This window comes from Eubalaena glacialis, chromosome 3, assembly GCF_028564815.1.
Source record: "Eubalaena glacialis isolate mEubGla1 chromosome 3, mEubGla1.1.hap2.+ XY, whole genome shotgun sequence".
Taxonomy (NCBI): Eukaryota; Metazoa; Chordata; class Mammalia; order Artiodactyla; family Balaenidae; genus Eubalaena; species Eubalaena glacialis.
Window position 1 is genome coordinate 47,645,089 of NC_083718.1, and position 23,068 is coordinate 47,668,156.

Sequence of the window (23,068 nt, forward strand, 5' to 3'; positions counted from 1 at the left end):
ATTATATAACTCAATGCTTTACACACAGTAAGAAGGCCCCAAAAAATTGTAGCTGTCATAGTTACTAGTAAAACAGTCATATTATTAATAATACAATACAATAACTGAAGTTCTGTGCCCCCAGTTATATCCTGATATCCCATGAGAATTGTCTTTCCTCAACAGGAGAATTGGTAGTAGCTATATCTTACCAGAGCTTGCATAAGAAAATATGGTTCTTGTTCCCTTTTACAGTATAATATGAAATTAGGGTGTTTTTAAATTTATTTGATAACATAAAACACTAAACCTCCCCATCTAAGCAATTATCCATTTGGTCAGCAAATACTTAAGTGCCCACCGAGTGCCAGGCAATTTCACAAAAATGTTACTAAGAAAATGGTATTTAAGGAAAGACCTGAAAGAGGTGAGGGAGCGAGGCTGTGCAGCTCTTCAGGGGAAGGTGTTCCAGGATGAGAGAAATAGTAGATGCAAAGTCCATAAGGCAGCAGTGTGATGTGTTCAGGGTCAGCAAGGAGGCCTGTGTGGCTGGAGCACAGTAAGGACAGAGAGAGACTAGCAGGAGGTAACAGGGTGAGGGAGGAAAGATCTAGTAGACCATTGTAATTTCTTTGGCTTTCATGGATGTAGCAGGTTTTTGGAGGGCTTCAAACAGAGTGGTAACATGATCTGCTTTAAAGACTTAACAGTATCAGTTTTGCTGCTGTGTAGAGAAGAGACTGAAAGTGAGTAATGGACAGAAACAAAGAGAAAGTTTGGAGGATATTGCAATAATTCAAGGTAAAGATGATGATGTTTTAGACCGGATGGTAGAGTCAAGGTTGTGAGAAGTAGTCAGATTTGGGATATATATTTAAATTAGAGCTTGCTAGATTTGCTAATGATTGGATTGGGGGCATCTGGAAAAGAGAAGGGTCAGATATGACTCATGTTATATTGTAATGGACTGCTGTTTCCTGAGGGATGTGGTATTTTGTTTCCCATTGTATTCCCCAACCCCTAGCACAGTGTCTGATAAATGGATAGGCACCAAGTACATATTTATTATTAAATTAGTAGAGTGAATGAATGAAAAAAGTCAAAAAGAACATTTTTTTTTAACTTTTTACCTTTTCTGTTTGTTAAATGTCCCTTGTTAAAAAAACATTTAAATATTGAAAGCAGTGGACACCTCTGCATTTTATCCATGCATTCATTTAGTAATTAGTTTTTGTCACTATAACTGCTTTCTTGTTTATTAACTTGCTTTCTTGTATATTAATGCTTTTCTTAGATACCAGCAGTAGTCAGCCAAAGCCTTTCAGACGAGTAAGACTTCAGACAACATTGAGACAAGGTGTCCGTGGTCGTCAATTTAACAGACAGAGAGGTAAATTTCTAACATATTGATCACGTGATAGGATGTGGGATAGTAATAAATGGAATGAGTTTTCTAATCCTTAAGCCTCCAATGTGTATCTAGTTTTTTTAAGACGTTCCAAGGGTTGATTAAATAAGTACACATTGAGCATGTGATGTTTACTACTCTGTAAACATCTTGCAGACAAGTTTGTATGCCATAGGTATATCATGAATATGTGCTTACATTTTATTTTTATTCATTTCTTCCTTAAATTCATGGTGTAATCTGGAAAAGCTAAAATGTTATAGTGCTATGTAGATGTAACTACTTGTTACATCTCTGCCTATTGTTGTTTTACTTTTTATACAGCAGAATAAAGCTTTGTGACTTGTTTAGCTAGTAAAAAAAAATGTAAAATTTCAATATCTCTGTTTTCCAATGTAACTGTTAGTGATTGCATTCATGTAATAAAACATTAATCTGATTGTTGTAAGTTCCATTGAAGATGTGACATATCTAACAGTTTTTTGTCTACATGCCTACACACTTGATCTTGAAAATTTTTATAATGAACTAGGGTAAGTGAATACTCTAGTTTTGAGCTAACTTTTTAAAAGATGCATTCAGTTTAATTCTTTTTTTCTCTTATAGGTGTGAGCCATGCAATGGGAGGGAGAGGAGGAATAAATAGAGGAAATATTAATTAAATGTTCTATAAACTATAATAACTGTGAATAAGATAGTCAGATCTGTTTTAGTGTAATGATTGTTGAGTTGAAAAACATTTTTGTATTTAAATTGGTATGCTTATATCAACATTCTTTATTAATAAAATGTATTTCAGTGTCAAAATTTATCATTCTTTTCTTCATTTTAATTAGTCAATTCTTCCTTTGCCCATCAGTCTAAGGACAGTTGTACCAGACGTTAGATAAGGTCCGTCCAGAACGAGTAATAATGGCTCTTGCTGTTCTAGTTGGCACATCGATGTTATAGTATTGATCTAAACAGAAGAGAAGTCATTTTTTCAATTAAAAAGAAAACAAAACACTTGAACTTAAAAATAGTTTATATTTATTATTATACTCGAAGACAGCATTTATCATTTTAATATCAGAAATGTATTAATTAATTTGAACTTTCTGACAAAGAGAAAAACAATTGCCTTGACTGATCTTTCACCATCTTTCAATAAAATTAAGTTTAACTCTGCTTTTTCAAAGTAAGAATTTGAGAAAACCGAGTTAGTTTAAAAAATAATTCATTTGGGTTTTATTCTTTAAAAAAATACATTCTGATGTCATTTATATAGGCAGAATAACTTACATTTTTATGGATTTTTCAAGGAGAAAAATATCCCAGGTAATATAATTTCGTTAATAAAATTAGTTTCTCAGCAACTTCTTTCTGATCTTACACACTGTGTAATGAGGTAAATCAGTACAACTTCGTGGCAAACAAGACCTCTGTTAAATGCCACAGATAATAGAAGTAAAATATTGTTTTCAGTAGCAGTTTTACTCAATTAATTGGACGTTTCGTCGTAATAGGCTTTAATCTCATGAATGATAGGGCAGAAATGAATTGCAATCCATTCAATTTAATTGAAAGTAAAGCAAAAATCTAAACTTTCTCTTCTTCAGAATAATTAGAATAAGTGATATAATTTAATTTCTCACCTTTAGTCACCATTGAACACTTGTTTTTGCTTTGAATTTATTCATGTTTCAGAGATTAGATCCCATCTTCAGAAAGCTATTAAGACTTTACTTAATAACTTACCTTTAGAAAAGGCATAGTAATCGTAGCCATCAGGTTTTCTGATGTTGGGCAGTGATACAGCTGAAGTAACCACATTTGGAAGTCCTCTCCACAGTGTACTCACTTTAACTTCATTATGGAGGAAACCTGCAGATGACACTTTAAAGGTATCAGATTGAAAGGCAATGTACTGTATTGGAAAGAGCAGCTGTTCGAGTCAGACAGACCTGGGTTTTAATCCCAGTTTGGTCACTCAGTAGCTCTGTTACCTTGGGTGAGTTAACTTCAATGCCTCAGCTTTTGCCATCTCTGATGTGGTACAAATATCTACCTTTTAGGACTGTTTTGAGGGTTACAGATTTGGATTTAATGTTCTTGGTTAATGGTATTATAATTAACAAGCCTGAATAAATTGCCTTTCTTAGCCACAAAGAAAAAAGTATTGATCTTTGGTCATTCATTGAAACAAATTGATGTTTTGCATTAATAAGTATTAGGGTTATATGGTCAGTATTTATATTTAATAAGCCATACTCTATAAGAAACTATTACATCTACTTCATGTGTAAGAATTTTTAACACAGTAAAAAATATTACCTTTGTCTTGATAAGTGACTCTGATGGGTGAATAGTGAATTCTGATGGTGTGTGTTTGAGAAGGTTCTATAGCACGTTCAAATCGACGTCTCCTAACCTGTGTCGTTTCTCCATACACTGAATAATTTATCGCAAGCTTTCTTCTAGTACACTTTTGGGTGGGTTCCTGTTTATAAGTATACTGCTGAATGCTGCCACCTATGATGAATTAGAAAATCACATACAATATGAAAATTAATTTTAATTCCCAAAAGAGATGGAAAAGAGCTTTTACAAGGTAGAGGAAACAATGTTTTTCATAAAGTATGTCCAGACATTAATAATGGTTATTAGTCAAGGTATTATAAAAATAATTACTAAATCTCAAAGTACTTGTGAATAAAGCCAACAGATTGCAGTTATATATTTAACTTTGAAAATAAATGACATTCTATATATCAATGTCCTGAAAACTCATGAAATTGTGATTTGCATGTTAAGAGAGCTAAATACTTCTTACTGCCCTTAATTTTTATTTTTTAATTGAAAATACTTGATTCTAGCCATTAAAGATATCTTTTGACAGTAAACCCTATAATAAATGGAAATATTGAATAAAATTTTCCTGGCAGATCACTTCTTAAAAGTTTTTTAATTTTGTCAATTATGTAACACATACCTCTCTTGAAAAAATACACAGATTCAGGTCTGTTCTTGTATTTAGCTATTGAGAGAGCTGCCACTATTTTTCCATTTAGTCCTCCAAATCCTTTGGGAATCAGTTTGGGATACCCTGCATCTTTTATATCATTGGTGAAACGCCAGTACTGAGAATCCTGGTAATTAAAAAGAGGAAATGATGTGAACAGCTTTTTTAAAAGGTTAAAAAGGAAAAAATAAGGTTAGGAACTCATTCTTAGATTTAAGTATAGGGAGAAAGTTTTAACTTAGTTAAGTATTTGAATAAGTTGACAATGTTACCAAATTGAGTGTTAACTATTTATTAAATTTTAATGATAGTTTATTAAAATATGGAGACCCTTCTGAACTGGAGGTTAAATTGTCATAATAAAGAATAACTATTTGCTGATTCCTCTCACAAAGATATTTTTCTTACCTTAAAGAAGAAAGTTTTTCCTTCACAGTTGCATCTAGTAAAAACAGTATCAATGGGGGAGGGAATGCCCCAAACTTCAGTAATTCTGCGAGGTGGAGATGGTGGACTGAATGCATTTAGCATCCAGAAATAATGGCCTAAAATTGAAAGTGATGATCAGCCTACAAGCTGAATGAAGACTAAAACCTATCCCAGAAGAAATTAAAATGAAATCTTTTAAAAACAGTTTATCGTAAAGAAGCAGATTGAATGTGTTAACAAGCATTCTATGATGTTTAGTCAGAATTTTGAGTACTAATACAGAAGGTAGTATTTGAACATTTCTGAGAGTAGATATTTCTCAAGTCTGAAATTTAGCATAACTTAAAATATTTTAGTTTCCCAGCTTCTCTAGAAAGAGCCTTCTGACTTTGTGATTTACAGAAAATCACTTATCTCTCAATTTCTTTACCTGTTAGAATTAAGGAGTTATAATTAAATAACTTTATTTTGTTTGTTACTTTACTATGTCTAATTTTGTTAATCCAATATTTTGGTATTTACCCTCAGGTCCTTATAATATTGTGTGAGGTAAGTTCATCAATCAGATTTCCCTCCAGGAAGCTCAGCCCAAACTTGTACTCTCCTATGGCTCTCGCTTTCATAAACACCAAGAAAAAAACAAGGGGCAGAAAAACAAATGTGTGCAAAACTCACCTCGAAATGCAACTAGTGTCCCATTGCGCAAAGCAGTCAGTCCATCTACTGGCCTACCGTTGCATAAATTAGTCTCATCTAAAACAAATTAACACAAATTAAGCCAAGATAAAAATGAGAAAAGTGTTCCCGTTCTTTTCAAATCCTCCCACTGGGTTCTGTGTCCTCTGTTCGCCCTTTCCTAAGCTCTTGAAGAGTATAGTTTGAAGTACATGCATTTCAGAGGTGAAAAAGAAGTGACGTATTTCACAGTTGTTTTACTTAAAGGTGATGTTATTCAAAAAGTGTTATATAAAAAATTATGAACTGGAATGGGTCAGGGTACCTGATCTTCATGTAAATTAGACAAGTATTGGATATTCGATCTCAATGTGAAATTCTGTTTCTCAATTCTGATTGCCCTGTGGAATTGGTTTGGAAAAGAATATTGCAGATTTTTGCAATCCTAGGTTATTACTTGATTTTCCAAATAACGAAATAAACTTACTGTGATTACCCCTCTGCTTACCTGTAGAGACGATGTAAAACTTCACAAGTTCAGGGTTCTAAATAATATATATCAATAGAATAATACTAAATCAGGGCATCCTGGTTCAGAAAGATTTAAGTTAACATTGCCAATTTTAAACATGAAAGTAACTGATTCATATTACCTGAAAACATGGGGTTGATGCCAATGCCTTGACTGGGTCCTCTCCCTATGAAATCAGTGCCTGGAATAACTATAGGAGTTAACACAGGGGGCCTAGGAATCATGTGAGGTTTTTCTCCTTCAGTAGCATCTGCGTCTTCATTCTTTGTATTTACTTCGATTATTTCTGAGTTGGGAGTTTGGTTAGGGCTGGTGGTGGTTTGGAGCTTGGCTTCTGCTAAAGAGGTAGGGTTTGCTGATGTCATCTTTGGGGGAGTTGGTGTAGTCTTTGGTTTTCTCACTTTAGGTGTTTTTGGCTTTTTGGTACAAGTGAGCTTTTTGGGTGCTTTGGTTGGCTTTTGGGGTTTAGGAGTTGTCACTTGAGAGTTAGTAGCTGTACCTTTTGGTATAGCTGTTGTTGGTTCAGGTTTGCTTGTAGTCTCTTCAGTTGTCTTTTTTGTTGCTGTCATTACTTTGGGTGCAAGAGTTGTTGCTTTAAGAGTAATTTTGGATGATGCCATGGTATCAGTTGTGTCTTTTTCTGTGGCCTTGTCTTTAGCTGTTGTAGTCATTTCAGGTTTGGTCACTTCAGGAGCCTTGGTTGTAGGTACAGCAGGCTCCTTGGGACTGTTTTCAAGAGTCTTTGGTGTGGGTTCTACAGGAAACTCAGGAGGTGATTCAGCAGGGCCCTTGGGAGTAGTGGGAGGCTCCATGGCGGTAGTTGAAGTAGAGGCCTCTGAGGTGGTTGGAGCAGGTGTATTAGGAGAACTTGGGGTAGGTTCCTTGGGGGTGGCAGAAGCTGGCTCCTTGGGGGCGGTGGGAGCAGGCACCTTGGTGGTGGTGGGAGCTGGCTCTTTGGGGGTGGTGGGAGCTTGCTCCTTGGTGGTGGTGGGTGTAGATTCCTTGGTGGTGGGAGCTTGCTCCTTGGGGGTGGTGGGAGCTGGCTCTTTGGTGGTGATGGGTGTAGATTCCTTGGTGGTGGGAGCTGGCTCCTTGGTGGTGGTGGGAGCTGGCTCCTTGGTGGTGGTGGGAGCTGGCTCTTTGGTGGTGATGGGTGTAGATTCCTTGGTGGTGGGAGCTGGCTCCTTGGTGGTGGTGGGAGCTGGCTCTTTGGTGGTGATGGGTGTAGATTCCTTGGTGGTGGTGGGAGCTGGCTCCTTGGTGGTGGTGGGAGCTGGCTCTTTGGTGGTGGTGGGTGTAGATTCCTTGGTGGTGGGAGCTGGCTCCTTGGTGGTGATGGGTGTAGATTCCTTGGTGGTGGGAGCTGGCTCCTTGGTGGTGGTGGGAGCTGGCTCTTTGGTGGTGATGGGTGTAGATTCCTTGGTGGTGGGAGCTGGCTCCTTGGTGGTGGTGGGAGCTGGCTCCTTGGTGGTGGTGGGAGCTGGCTCCTTGGTGGTGGTGGGAGCTGGCTCCTTGGTGGTGGTGGGAGCTGGCTCTTTGGTGGTGGTGGGTGTAGATTCCTTGGTGGTGGGAGCTGGCTCCTTGGTGGTGGTGGGAGCTGGCTCTTTGGTGGTGGTGGGTGTAGATTCCTTGGTGGTGGGAGCTGGCTCCTTGGTGGTGGTGGGTGTAGATTCCTTGGTGGTGGGAGCTGGCTCCTTGGGAGAGGTGAGAGCAGGGGATTTGCTTATAGTTTCAGCTTTGAGTGTAGATGTAGCAGGAACTTCAGATGTGGGTGCAAAATCTTTAGTAGATGTTTTCTCTGCATTTTGTGTCTCTTTAGCTGAAGTAGTCTTCTCTTTTGCAGTAGTTGAAGTCTGTTTATTTGTTGTAGAAGTCTCTTTAGTTTCATCTATTGTCTCCTTATTGGCTGTCAAAGGCGTCTCTTTAGTTGTGTCAGAATTAGGTGGAATACTGGGTTTAGATAGTATCGGTTTTACTATTGTAATCTTGGGAGTTGTGGTAACTTTATTACGTTGAGTGGTGGGAATGTCAGGAGTTGGGGTGAGCTTGAAATCACCATTGTCTGGTCCATTTCCAGCTTCATCTATTACTGGTGGTTCTGGGGTAGGTTTCTTTTTAGGGGTTCTTTTCTTCTTCTTGTCTTTTACTAGTGAAAAAAAATATACATCTTTTATTTTTGTATAGTTTTTTTTTCTTTAATAGTGACATAAAGATGCCATCCTTATCATTGACTAGCTGTGTTGTCTCTAGGCAAATTGCTCATTTCTAACATGTCTATTAACTTACTGTAAAATGATAAATACTCAACCTATCTTATTGGGCTATTTTAGGGAATGAATGGGATAAGGGGTGAAAAACACAAGTAAAACTCAATAGAATTAATACATGGAAGCAAGTGGCAACTTTGAAATGATCAATATGATCAATAACACTAATTCTACTCTTTATGTCAATGTTCTTTGCCCATCACTTTCTCAACTCTTCTTATTCCTTATTGCTCAGTGCCACTTCCTTCCTACTGGAAACCTAGTTCCAACATCTTTTAGACTCACTGTGCCAGTTCCCTCAGAGGCCTCTATAACTACATCCAAGGAATCTGTTCCAATCACCCCCATGGTTCTTGCTTAGTCCTGCTTCTGTGCACATGGCTTTTAACTGCTTTCTTTCCTTTGCCTGTATAAACTCAGCAGTCTCGGGATACAGAGAGGAGATTAGGATGCCATGGCAGCAAAAGGACCCTGTTTAACAGGATTTCCCATAGCAGCTACCCCATAGGTGACATACAGAGCCCAAGAGTCACATCACTGAGATGAACTCCATTTAGCAAACACTTCTATTGTGTGCAAGACTCTCTGGATGACTCAAAGGTTAAATATCTGGCTATTCAGCTGGAAAGAAGGCTTTGGGGAAATAACCACTCAGGAAATGAGTTCTTCAAAACTCCAGTATCCAAAATCCAGTATTTCCTGGAGAATGAGAATGTATTTTAGAAATTCAGGAAATAATAAAAAAGCAGAACAAAGGGAATCTCTTTTCAGGAGGTAATAGCCAATTCTGTAGTTTCTCTACTACAGAAAAATCAGCCAGATATGATGGATAATTTATTAGGAAAATAATAAAGAGGATCTGTAAAATGTGGGTAATAATATTGCCTTTCTCAGAAATGTATGAGAATTTAATGGATTAACATTTTAAAACACTTAAGGAAGTATATAAAAGTTAAATAATAAAATAAATCTGGGGAAGGGGAAATGAAAACACAAGATAGAGGAAAGAGAAGAAAGAGAAATGATATCAGGTAGACAGGACTTGAAATAGAAAACTATTAATAGTCATCTCTGGTGCCATCCTGTGGTTCTACAGTTGCTTCTATAGTATCTTCTTCCTTTGCTTTATAGAGTGGTTTCCTAGCTGCTTGGCACTAATTTCCTATAGGAAATTTTCACTGGTATCTTATAAAGTAATTTTTATGAAGTTACATACCCCCCCAAATATTGAAATGTCCTCAAATCATTCTACCCACATGCCTTACTTTTAGGTCATTATTGTTAAGATGGCATTGATATAGTCACTGATCTTTATCAATGCTCAAACCTTTGGGTTTCTTCTTTAATTCTCTATTAAGCAGCTGAATTTTTGGAAAACTTGATTTTCTGAAAAGTTGAAGAGGAAGAGGAGGAGGAAGACTCTTGATTTTCAGAAACAGAATGTTCTATAAATCAAATAAAAAAGTTGATCACACCAACTGTGATTTAAAGCAAAAAAGAACTGCCAGTTCAAATACAACAAGAAATGCTGTTTATTGATCTACAAATGTCTGTGTTCTGCTTTTGTTTTATCAGTACTATGAGCAATGGCTCTTGTAAATGTCAGTTAAAAGCAAGGCACCTGAGCTTGTCACAGATAACTAGCAGTATAACTATATAACTTTCTCTCAGCTTCCCCATATCTTACAGAATCAAATTGTTCTGCAAAGAAAATCATGGCTTTTTTTTTTTTTTTTTAAACAGTAAGACTTGTTTCTTCTGATTATTTTAACCTAGTCCCATGGTGAGTTTGGTAAATAAGGAAAATAAATAACTGAGCATTTATACTTTGGCTTAAACTCTGCCCTAAAACAAGCAGTGTGATGAGCCTTTAATGACTCAGAAGATCACCCTGTACTATGAGGAGTCTCATAAAAGTCCACCTACAGATTATTTCATCTCAGAAACCTCCTTTTGTTACATCTGTCATCTTCCTACCTTCTGTTATTTCCTCTGATTCTATAACTTTCTTAGTCTTCTTGCTTGATGATTTGGGTGAAGGTTTGGTTGTTGATTTGATGGTCTGAGATGCTCCTGGAGGTGGAGGTGCAGACTTTGAAGGTGGTGGTGATGCAGGACTGTGCACTGAGACCAAGCAAGATGGGTCGGTTAACTTCTTGTTCATATTCATCAGCAACTCTGTGAAAGGCACTGATGCATCTGGCTTCAAGAGTAAATGCTGGTGAAAACCTGTATAGGCAGGCTCTTAGCCCAACACCAACTACTCCAAGCTATCTGAAGATGCATTGCTACAAAAAAAAAATTGGTTCTCAAATTGTAAATTATGATGGGGAGCAAAGGCTCAGGAGTCAGAAGACTTCCAATTCTAGACCTACAAGGGTCTATTGTTGTGACCTTGGGCAAATGGGCAAACCCTCTTGAACCCCTCTTGCCTGCAAACTGAGATGTTTCTTCTAGATGATTTCTGAAGGTATTTGCCTGCCTAAAAAATACTTTATGAGCTCTATACTTTGTGCCAGCCTTCTGTGATATCAAAATAATCACTGCATGTGGTTGACAGATGTTTGTGCTCTCGAGAAGCTAAATATAAAAATTACGTTTTCCTGTTTTCATATTCATTTAAATCAAATGATACCAATTTACCTTTCTTTTTTTCTTTTTTTTAATTACAAAAGTTCTACATAAATATTAACTCGTGGAAGAATTTCACACCTTCACGTTATGGTTTCCTCAAAATGTATTGCCCTTCTCCAAGATAGTGGCTTAGTGGTTTCATGTGTATCTTTTTAACCTACATGGAACATGTTTTGACCATTAGGAACCAGAAGAAAAGAAGAGGGACTTCTGAAAGATAAGAAAGCAGAGAACAGGGTGGGGGGAAGCACTCTGGGTAGAGGACAGTGGTGATAAATCCTCCTGCTCTTACCAAACTTCTCCTCAGAACTCTGTTTTTGCAATCTGCATGAACTGACCACCATACCTTTCCCTCTTTCTCCTCCCACCACACAAAAACACCAGGTACCTCAACTCAAGAAACAGTTTTACAACATTCTAGCTAGTGATCTTGAGCAAACTATTTAACTTCTTGGATTGTTTCCTCACCCACATTCAGAGGCGCTTGACTGCTTCAATTCTTGAAATGTTATGACTTTGAGATATATAGATGCCTACAAGAGGTATCTATAGCAATCTTAAAACAAGTAAGTGTTCCCTGGTGGCGCAGTGGTAAAGAATCCGCCTGCCAATGTAGGAGACACGGGTTCGAGCCCTGGTCCGGGAATATCCCACATGCTGTGGAGCAACTAAGCCCATGCGCCACAACTACTGAGCCCGTGTGCCACAACGACTGAAGCCCGCACACCTAGAGCCTGTGCTCTGCAACAAGAGAAGCCACTGCAATGAGAAGCCCATGCACTGCAACAAAGAGTAGCCCCTGCTCACCACAACTAGAGAAAGCCCGCATGCAGCAATGAAGACCCAACGCAGCCAAAAATTAATTAATTGATTAAAAAAAAAGACTAAGTGGTGAGTCGCAAGATAGTTTGATTGTTATTTTTTAAAAATGAAGTACTAAGAACTACAATCCTGCAGCCTGTGGAACAAAAACCACATTCACAAAAAGACAAGATGAAAAGTCAGAGGGCTATGTACCAGATGAAGGAACAAGATAAAACCCCAGAAAAACAACTAAATGAAGTGGAGATACGCAACCTTCCAGAAAAAGAATTCAGAATAATGACAGTGAAGATGATCCAGGACCTCGGAATAAGAATGGAGGCAAAGATCGAGAAGATGCAAGAAATGTTTAACAAAGACCTAGAAGAATTAAAGAACAAACAAACAGAGATGAACAATACAATAACTGAAATGAAAACTACACTAGAAGGAATCAATAGCAGAATAACTGAGGCAGAAGAACGGATAAGTGACCTGGAAGACAGAATGGTGGAATTCACTGCTGCGGAACAGACTGAAGAAAAAAGAATGAAATGAAGACAGCCTAAGAGACCTCTGGGACAACATTAAATGCAACAACATTCGCATTATAGGGGTCCCAGAAGGAGAAGAGAGAGAGAAAGGACCGGAGAAAATATTTGAAGAGATTATAGTCGAAAACTTCCCTAACATGGGAAAGGAAATAGCCACCCAAGTCCCGGAAGCGCAGTGAGTCCCATACAGGAGAAACACGCTGAAACACATCGTAATCAAACTGGCAAAAATTAAAGACAAAGAAAAAGTATTGAAAGCAGCAAGGGAAAAACAACAAATAACATACAAGGTAACTCCCATAAGGTTAACAGCTGATTTCTCAGCAGAAACTCTACAAGCCAGAAGGGAGTGGCATGATATACTTAAAGTGGTGAAAGGGAAGAACCTACAACCAAGATTACTGTACCCGACAAGGATCTCATTCAGATTCGATGGAGAAATCAAAAGCTTTACAGACATGCAAAAGCTAAGAGAATTCAGCACCACCAAACCAGCTCTACAACAAATGCTAAAGGAAATTCTCTAAGTGGGAAACACAAGAGAAGAAAAGGACCTACAAAAACAAACCCAAAACAATTAAGAAAATGGTCATAGGAGCGTACATATCGATAATTACCTTAAACGTGAATGGATTAAATGCTCCAACCAAAAGACACAGGCTTGCTGAATGGATACAAAAACAAGACCCATATATATGCTGTCTACAAGAGACCCACTTCAGACCTAGGGACACATACAGACTGAGTGTGAGGGGATGGAAAAAGATATTCCATGCAAATGGAAATCAAAAGAAAGCTGGAGTAGCAATTCTCATATCAGATAAAATAGACTTTAAAATGAATGTTACAAGAGACAAGGAAGGACACTACATAATGATCAAGGGATCAATCCAAGAAGAAGATATAACAATTATAAATATATATGCACCCAATATAGGAGCACCTCAATACATAAGGAAACTGCTAACAGCTATAAAAGAGGAAATCGACAGTAACACAATAACAGTGGGGGACTTTAACACCTCACTTACACCAATGGCCAGATCATCCAAAATGACAATGAATAAGGAAACATAAGCTTTAAATGACACAATAGACCAGATGGATTTAATTGATATTTATAGGACATTCCATCCAAAAACAGCAGATTACACTTTCTTCTCAAGTGTGCATGGAACATCCTCCAGGGTAGATCACATCTTGGGTCACAAAGCAAGCCTCAGTAAATTTAAGAAAATTGAAATCATATCAAGCATCTTTTCTGACCACAACGCTACGAGATTAGAAATCAATTACAGGGAAAAAAACGTAAAAAACACAAACACATGGAGGCTAAACAATACGTTACTAAATAACCGAGAGATCACTGAAGAAATCAAAGAGGATATCAAAAAATACCTAGAGACAAATGACAATGAAAACACGACGATCCAAAACCTATGGGATGCAGCAAAAGCAGTTCTAAGAGGGAAGATTGTAGCAATACAAGCCTACCTCAAGAAACAAGAAAAATCTCAAATAAACAATCTAACTTTACACCTAAAGGAACTAGAGAAAGAAGAACAAACAAAACCCAAAGTTAGCAGAAGGAAAGAAATCATAAAGATCAGAGCAGAAATAAATGAAATAGAAACAAAGAAAACAATAACAAAGATCAAAAAACTAAAAGCTGGTTCTTTGAAAAGATAAACAAAATTGATAAACCATTAGCCAGACTCATCAAGAAAAAGAGGGAGAGGACTCAAATCAATAAAATTAGAAGTGAAAAAGGAGAAGTTACAACAGACACCACAGAAATACAAAGCATCCTAAGAGACTACTACAAGCAACTCTATGCCAATAAAATGGACAACCTGGAAGAAACGGACAAATTCTTTGAAAGGTATAACCTTCCAAGACTGAACCAGGAAGAAATAGAAAATATGAACAGCCCTATCACAAGTAATGAAATTGAAACTGTGATTAAAAATCTTCCAACAAACAAAAGTCCAGGACCAGATTGCTTCACAGGTGAATTCTATCAAACATTCAGAGAAGAGCTAACATCCATCCTTCTCAAACTCTTCCAAAAACTTGCAGAGGAAGGAACAGTCCCAAACTCATTCTATGAGGCCACCATCACCCTGATACCAAAACTAGACAAAGATACTACAAAAGAAGAAAATTACAGACCAATATCACTCATGAATATACATGCAAAAATCCTCAACAAAATTCTAGCAAACAGAATCCAACAACACATTAAAAGGATCATACACCATGATCAAGTGGGATTTATCCCAGGGATGCAAGGATTCCTCAATATATGCAAATCAATCAATGTGATACACCATATTAAGAAATTGAAGAATAAAAAGCATATGATCATCTCCATAGATGCAGAAAAAGCTTTTGACAAAATTCAACACCGATTTATGATAAAAACTCTCCAGAAAGCGGGCATAGAGGGAACCTACCTCAACATAATAAAGGCCATGTACGACAAAGCCACAGCAAACATCATTCTCAATGGTGAAAAACTAAAAGCATTTCCTCTAAGGTCAGGAACATGACAAGGATGTCCACTCTCACCACTATTATTCAACATAGTTTTGGAAGTCCTAGCCACGGCAATCAGAGAAGAAAAAGAAATAAAAGGAATCCAAATTGGAAAAGAAGAAGTAAAACTGTCACTGTTTGCAGATGACATGATACTATACATAGAGAACCCTAAAAATGCCACCAGAAAACTATTAGAGCTAATCAAGAATAAGGTAAAGTTGCAGGATACAAAATTAATGCACAGAAATCTCTTGCTATCCTATACACTAATGATGAAAAATCTGAAAGAGAAATTAAGGAAACACTCCCATTTACCACTGCAACAAAAAGAATAAAATACCTGGGAATAAACCTACCTAGGGAGACAAAGGTCCTGTATGCAGAAAACTATAAGACACTGAGGTAAGAAATTAAAGATGATACCAACAGATGGAGAGATATACCATGTTCTTGGATTGGAAGAATCAATATTATGAAAATGACTATATTACCCAAAGCAATCTACAGATTCAATGCAATCCCTATCAAATTACCAATGGCATTTTTTACGGAACTAGAACAAAAAATCTTAAAATTTGTATGGAGACACAAAAGACCCTGAATAGCCAAAGCAGTCTTGAGGGAAAAAAACAGAGCTGGAAGAATCAGAATCCCTGACTTCAGACTATACTACAAAGCTACAGTAATCAAGACAATATGGTACTGGCACAAAAACAGAAACATAGATCAATGGAACAAGATAGAAAGCCCAGAGGTAAACCCATGTACCTATGGTCCACTAATCTATGACAAAGGAGGCAAGGATATACAATGGAGAAAAGACAGTCTCTTCAATAAGTGGTGCTGGGAAAACTGGACAGCTACATGTAAAAGAATGAAATTAGAACACTCCCTAACACCATACACAAAAATAAACTCAAAATGGATTCGAGACCTAAATGTAAGACCAGACACTATAAAACTCTTAGAGGAAAACATAGTAAGAACACCCTTTGACATAAATCACAGCAAGATCTTTTTTGATCCACCTCCTAGAGTAATGGAAATAAAAAAAAGATAAACACATGGGACCTAATGAAACTTCAAAGCTTTTGCACAGCAAAGGAAACCATAAACAAGACGAAAAGACAACCCTCAGAATGGGAGAAAATATTGGCAAACGAATCAATGGACAAAGGATTAATCTCCAAAATATATAAACAGCTCATGCAGCTCAATATTAAAAAAACAAACAACCCAATCCAAAAGTGGGCAGAAGACCTAAATAGACACTTCTCCAAAGAAGACATACAGATGTCCAAGAAGCACATGAAAAGCTGCTCAACATCACTAATAATTAGAGAAATGCAAATCAAAACTACAGTGAGGTATCACCTCACACCAGTTAGAATGGGCATCATCAGAAAATCTACAAAAAACAAATGCTGGAGAGAGTGTGGAGAAAAGGGAACCCTCTTGCACTGTTGGTGGGAATGTAAATTGATACAGCCACTATGGAGAACAGTATGGAGGTTCCTTAAAAAACTAAAAATAGAATTACCATATGATCCAGCAATCCCACTACTGGGCATATACCCAGAGAAAACCATAATTCAAAAAGACACATGCACCCCAATGTTCATTGCAGCACCTTTTACAATAGCCAGGTCATGGAAGCAACCTAAATGCCCATTGACAGATGAATGGATAACGAATTTACCGCACATATATACAATGGAATATTTCTCAGCCATAAAAAGGATCAAAATTGGGTCATTTGTAGAGACGTGGATGGATCTAGAGACTGTCATACAGAGTGAAGTAAGTCAGAAAGAGAAAAACAAATATCGTATATTAACACATATATGTGGAACCTAGAAAAATGGTACAAATAAACTGGTTTTCAGGGCAGTAATTGAGACACAGATGTAGAGAACAAATGTATGGACACCAAGGTGGGGAAGCTGTGGGGGGGGATGGTGGTGTGATGAATTGAGAGATTGGGATTGACATGTATACACTAATACGTATAAAATGGATGACTAATATGAACCTGCTATATAAAAAAATAAGTAAAAGAAAATTGAAAAGAAAATAAATAAAAATGAAGTACTGAAGATCTAGTTGATGCCTTCATTTTCAGTTGGACCCTGACTATCTCTGTGAATTCTGTAAATGATGCACTACCTTCATCAGTTTTTTATCCTTGAGTTTTACAAAAACCTCACGTAATCTGACCCACCACTTGGTAGCATAAACTATTGTCTTTATTAACATGTTCTCTCAATGCTTTGTCATTCTCTAACCATCTTCCCTCCCCATCCATCCTCTGCCCAAAATAGATTCTTAGTTTTTTGTCTCACAGCCAAAACAATTATCAGAGTGATGAGTAGATATGGAGCACTCATATGTCCTTCTGAAAGCTGCAGGAACTCTGAACTCTGCGATTTTGATTACAGGGGGCGTGTCTCCATTATTTTTGGAATGCTTTCCAATGAAAACATTGAAGAGTTAAGAAATATTCCTTAACTATGCTGATTAATAGTTTTCCACCTTATTTCTCCACTGTTTGAAAGAAGCAGAAGGCGCAGCCTTGTTTAAATAAAATAAGATTATGCAAGCAATGCTTATTTTCACTTTTACCCCATAGATATTCTTGTTTTAACAGAGTAGGATTTAAGAACAAACATTTGGTAAAAGAAAGGAATTCATTATTTAAGTACATTGTTTAAAGTCTTTTTTTTTTTTTTTTTTTGGTAAATCTGGAGGGTTTTATTATGCTCTCAGAGTACTCCTTCAGGACCTATAACCAGAGAAGAGGATTTTAAAATGGAACTACCTCTTTTTATTGACTCCTTCACACACAGGCATTTAGATAGAGACTATTGAGGGGACTGTAGAGATCAGAAGAGAAATACAACGGACAGTTAGCTTCTTGGTTTGCCTATCAACTTAGTGCTTTAAACTGACTCAAATTTACTAGTTCAGAGAAGCTGGATGTATTGATTCTATGCTCAAATATACACTCAAAAACATTGAGAGCAAAAGCACAGATAGCTCAAAGGACAGTTGACTTTGTGGGGTCAGCACCATAGGATTAGACAAGAAATCATCAAATGAGCTGCTTACTGTTGATTTAACCTGAAATTGAACCACACCTGGAGGAGAAAAGCATGTATGCCCAGCCCCTATCCTCTCCGTTACTCAACCTGCAATCACTTGCACTCCTGGAGCCTGGCTGAGCCAGGGAGTGCTTTACAAGAAACATTCCTTCTCTAATTCATCTTGGTGAAACAAAATTAATATGAAATAGCATAAATGTTAGTAAAATCAAGACCTGAGTTGGACCGCATGTTAAGACATTATCAGTGAAGCTAAGATAGGTGCACAGATCTGGCTGTACTGAGAGGCACTGATTGGTACTGGGATGCTTACCTTTTTCACAAAAACTGTCATAATCGGAGCAACACTTGCCGTACTTCTTACATTCTGAGTCACAGTCACACGCCCTCCCTCTTGTAAAGGACTCGAAGCAGCGGCCTTTACAGGAAAACTCTACCCAGAGCAAAACAAAACATTATGGATTATTGGTTACACAATCAGTCACGCCCATGTATTGATAGCCATTTCCCACCTTATAGCTGACTAGAGTTCCAAAAGTGCATAGCTTAGTCTTTTATTTGGAATTTGGAAGATAGATGGTTTCCCAAGTGGAGACAGCCCTGGTCAAGAAAGAAATATGGTGACTAAGGAAAACTTTCTTGCCCTTCAAGGCTCCAAGAGACACCCCAATGCTGTCTGAGTCATTTCATGTATGGACAGTGGAAAATTGGGAAATGTCTAAAGAGGTAAGTACACTTCATATGAATTCCCACTATTCTCTCCTTTTGATACTGCTACTTTTTAAGTAGATTTTTGTCAATTGAGCATGCATATTCTACAACAATATATTCTAAAGAGCTGGCTTAATATAACTAGGTCACTGTTTAGGCTCAAAAATCATTTATAATACAGAAACCTTTGTTATGACAAACTGGGCATGGTGTAGAGTTGAAAGATTTCAGCCTAATCCCATGATATGGACTATATAAGAAGCCTACTCATTTCCAAAAAAGCCTTGGTTAAAGCCACGATGATTTACCCAGGCCTGTCTGAAATAATTACCTTACACAACAAACAAATTGTACAACAATATATTTATCAACTTCACATGCAAATTCTGAAGCAAATATAACTTTGAGCCACTTTTAATTATAACTTTCATAAATTAAATATGAAATATTTGCACACTAACAAGAAAACGGTCCAAAGTATGTTTAAATGAAGTATCATAATTTAAAATTCATACCCTTTGGGATGTAACTGAAATTCATCATTATACACTCATTATTAAACACTTTTAAAGTGCCTTTTTCAGGTAATTTAGAAACATATTAATACCAAAAAGTTAAACAGTAAGCAAGATTATCTTATGTCCATGAATTTTTTGATGAAGCTATTGAAGGGCTCCATCCCTAAGCAATTACCTCTCTGGTTAATAGCAAAGAATTACTCATTACTATTTACTTAATGATTCCTGAGTCATAGTATTGTCTCTATTTAAAACAAGACATGATACTTGGCACTAGTCAATAACCTTGTGCAAGTGACAGACTTCCAGGCTCCCCTTAACCTCCCCCAGTGATCACAAGCTTTGACACCACCCTCAAGCACAGCACACTGCAGCATTTACACGAGGGAAGGGAAAGGCACTTCAGCACAGAGAAGTGAAATAGTGTGACAACAGCACTGCAAGGGGTACAAGGGGACTCTCACAGGACATGTGCTTGACAGAGGAGACACCAGCTCTCAGGACTTACCTACAGTGCAGACTTTCTTGAAGTCAGGGCAGCACTCCATGTAGTGTTGACAGTTATAGTCACAGTTGCAGGTGGCATCTCTAGAATACCCTTCCCCACATCTCCCTGCACAGCTTGATAAATCTAAAATTATACAATACTAGTGTAAACAGGGCCAAACCACTTTGTAAAAAGGAAGAAATCTAGGGAGGAGGACAAAGCTGCTTGGTGAGGCAGAATTTTATCAATTGGAAAGATTGGGAATGATGGTTAGCAATGGGTCCAGGTGACCTTTGCCTGGTCTCCTAGGTGACCTTGATCATGCCATTTTATTCGTTACTAGACTGAGAAGATAAATGCACTTTTGAAAATCAGGGTGAGTAATGGCTTTGCACAAAAGAGCGTGGTATTCCTGGAGGAGGGCTGGCAGCTACAGCTCTACTGATACTGCTACTAGGATGATGACTAGTTGCCATTTACTGAGCATCTCTGTGCTGGGCACTGAGTCATACATTATCTCCAATGCTTATGAAACGTTGCCAGGAGAGTATTAGTAGTCTCTTTTTTAGAGATAAGAAAGCTGAAACACAGAAATTTTAATAACTTGCTCAAGGGCACCCAGCTACTTAATAACTCCAGTATATATGTATTACAGGTCAATTAACACCTATTAATCATTCATAGTGGACTTCCCTGGTGGCGCAGTGGTTAAGAATCCTCCTGCCAATGCAGGGGACACGGGTTCGAGCCCTGGTCTGGGAAGATTCCACATGCCGTGGAGCAACTAAGCCCGTGCGCCACAACTACTGAAGCCTGCGTGCCTAGAGCCCGTGCTCCGCAACAAGAAAAGCCACTGCAATGAGAAGCCCGAGCACCGCAACCAAGAGTAGCCCCCGCTCACTGCAACTAGAGAAAGCCCGCGCGCAGCAACAAAGACCCAACACAGCCAAAAGTAAAATAAGAAAATTTTTAAAAAATCATTCATAGTGACCTCTTTCACTCTTAGAAGTGTCCTGAGTTGCATAGTAAATTATCTGGTCATCCTAAGTGAACAGCCCACCTAGAATTTGAACTCATATATCTGATTCTGATGCCCAAACTTTTCCTAATCACATTGCCTCTCATTCCTGATCATACGTTTACAGCAAACTAGTCATGCCAGCACAAATTTTCCTAGGCTCCTGCTTCTTTCACGGGTGGGGATAACTGGGTGCTATCAATGTTGGGGAAGTCAGATGCTTACGACCACCACTAAAGAGAGTACCAAATAGGTGACTCTTGAAAAGCATCTGGACTTGAATAAAGGTCATGAACAGAGTTATTTTGGGTAAAACAAAACAAAAACAAAAGCATAGTTATCCTTAAATATATTTTTTAAGTCATTTAGAAAACACCTTGAAAACCTCCCTGAGAGATAACCTCAGAAATGTAACAACTGAATCCATCTCTGGAATAGAAACTGGCAGGTGCAGTGTCCTAAATCCATAGAGGGACGCTGAAGCACACTGAAAAATTACTCAAAATAATGAGTCCAGGAAAGTTAAAGTCTTAATATGCAAATAAAACAGTAAACATTAGGACAACTTTCAGAACTTTTTACATACACATGTGCACAATACATACAAAAATGCATATCATATATAGTGTATGTATATAAATACATATATATAAAGAAAAAAGAATGGGAAGAGGCTGAGAAGGCAAGAAAAGCAGACAAGACAACATCAAAAGGTTATTCTTTTATAACTAGCAGATTTCTGAAATAGGAAGTCAATCATCGTTACAGGAAAATTTATTTCCATAGATTTAATGGCTGTCCTACTTTTATTGATGTTGATTTTAACAACTAATTTTAATTTCATTTATTTAAAGGAGAGTAAAACTGTTCTATTGAACAGCCAATTGTATCACAGAGGAGAGGTAGCTTAGGAAATGCACCCAGTGTTATGAACCTTGTAATATTATTCTGAGAGAGCAGAGGGTTTGGATACACCCTGGTATTCATCATTCCTGATTAAATATTTATATTTGCTTTCATACGTTTTTCCACCTTATCTAAGTGATTCTGAAACTATGTCCATGGCAGGCAGCTATCTCCCATGCTCAGGCTTATTTAAGTATTTTACTGGAAATGTAAACAATGCCATAACAATCATGCACCTTGATTTTTCTTCTCTCAGATTTCGCTTATCAAAGAAAAAAAAAAAAGAAAAGGACATTGTAAAGCAACCATACTCCAATAAAAATTAATTTAAAAAAAAAACAATAACTTGAACCAAAAAAAAAAAACGAAAAGGAAACAAAAATCCAAAGCTTGGTGTTATTGTTAAGTAATTTACCTTGTGATGCTAGAGACTTCTATTAAGGTGATTACACTGAATGTACCTTAACATTCTCTAAAAATGAATAACAAGAACTGTTCATCCAGGACTAACTCTGTTTTTGGAGGGCTGTGAATGGTTCAATATTATAATATAAAATGACATTCATACCTGTGTAAATTTATATCTGGATGAACAGTCCTTATAAGAAAGAAGGCACATTTTCAAGATTAATAAAATATCATTTGAAACATTGTAAATGTTCATTGTAATATAGCTGTATCGACATGATGCCATAATTCATTTGATGTAAAAGATTAAATTTCTTTGTAAACATGTAGGAAAAAAATTATATGCTATATACATATTGTTCATTTCAGTTAATCTGATATTGTATCATTTTAGCATAGTTTTATTGTGTAAGTGTCTATATTTTTTTAAACCTTTGGGAGAACTATAGGAATAATGAGTACAAAAATTATTCTATAGAAAAACTCAAAACTTCTTGAAAAACTTCATAATACAAAATGCTTATAAATATGCTATATATTCTATACATAATTTTAAGGTTTTATTATGTATTAAACTCAAACAAATATACATTTTTAGAAATCTATTTCTTTTGTTGTCATAAAAGTCAAAACTGAATGATTAGCAATAGCTGTTAAATAAAAGTATTTTTGATGGTTAAGGTACCTTGAGAAGAAACTTGCTGAATCAAGAAAACAGAAAGCAGCAACAACAAGTAAATGGGAAGTATTTTCCTCTCCATAGTTGTTTCGGGTACTGAGCCCTCGCTGAAAAGAAAAAAGCATCAGAAAACTGCTCCTGAATCTCACCACTAATTTATGCCTGTGTTACATACAGTGTTTCAGTAATTTTTAAAATGCAATTTAATGATAAAAACCATCTGATTCTTGAAACAAGACTTTTAAAAGTAACCAGCCTTAATTCATTGTAAATATTTGACCATTAGATTTCATCTTATACAGAAAAAAAAAATCAAATCACCATCTCAGTCATGTTACTGACCATTTTAATACTTTAGAATCTCCCCAAATAGAAAACAGACTTATCTTAAAACTCTATTCAAATTACAGCATGTACGT

At 37.0% G+C, this 23,068-nt stretch overlaps 2 protein-coding genes across 8 annotated transcripts in view; one reads left to right on the forward strand and one right to left on the reverse strand.

Annotated features, from left to right (window-relative positions):
• TPR (translocated promoter region, nuclear basket protein) overlaps nucleotides 1–2,185 on the forward strand; it is a 65,205-nt gene extending 63,020 nt beyond the window's left edge. For both annotated transcript variants that reach the window (XM_061187520.1, XM_061187521.1), the window contains exons 51-52: nucleotides 1,274–1,369; nucleotides 1,994–2,185. In XM_061187520.1, coding sequence (XP_061043503.1) covers nucleotides 1,274–1,369; nucleotides 1,994–2,049 — 152 coding nt within the window. In that variant the 3' untranslated portion in view covers nucleotides 2,050–2,185. The remainder of the gene's footprint in view (nucleotides 1–1,273; nucleotides 1,370–1,993) is intronic.
• Nucleotides 2,149–22,750, reverse strand: PRG4 (proteoglycan 4). 6 transcript variants are annotated; one of them, XM_061187526.1, is made up of 11 exons: nucleotides 22,656–22,750; nucleotides 19,660–19,782; nucleotides 18,236–18,355; nucleotides 10,269–10,415; nucleotides 6,146–8,170; nucleotides 5,493–5,570; nucleotides 4,797–4,933; nucleotides 4,359–4,515; nucleotides 3,701–3,898; nucleotides 3,125–3,250; nucleotides 2,149–2,345 (listed from the first exon to the last, which is right to left on the reverse strand). In XM_061187526.1, exons 1-11 carry the CDS (start codon nucleotides 22,729–22,731, stop codon nucleotides 2,248–2,250), a joined length of 3,285 nt encoding a protein of 1,094 aa, XP_061043509.1. In that variant the 5' UTR covers nucleotides 22,732–22,750; the 3' UTR covers nucleotides 2,149–2,247. The 6 variants fall into 6 exon arrangements, with proteins under 6 accessions (XP_061043509.1, XP_061043507.1, XP_061043506.1 ...); XM_061187524.1 differs by having other exon boundaries at nucleotides 3,125–3,262; XM_061187523.1 differs by having other exon boundaries at nucleotides 6,146–8,191.
• Between the last annotated feature and the right edge of the window lie 318 nt (nucleotides 22,751–23,068).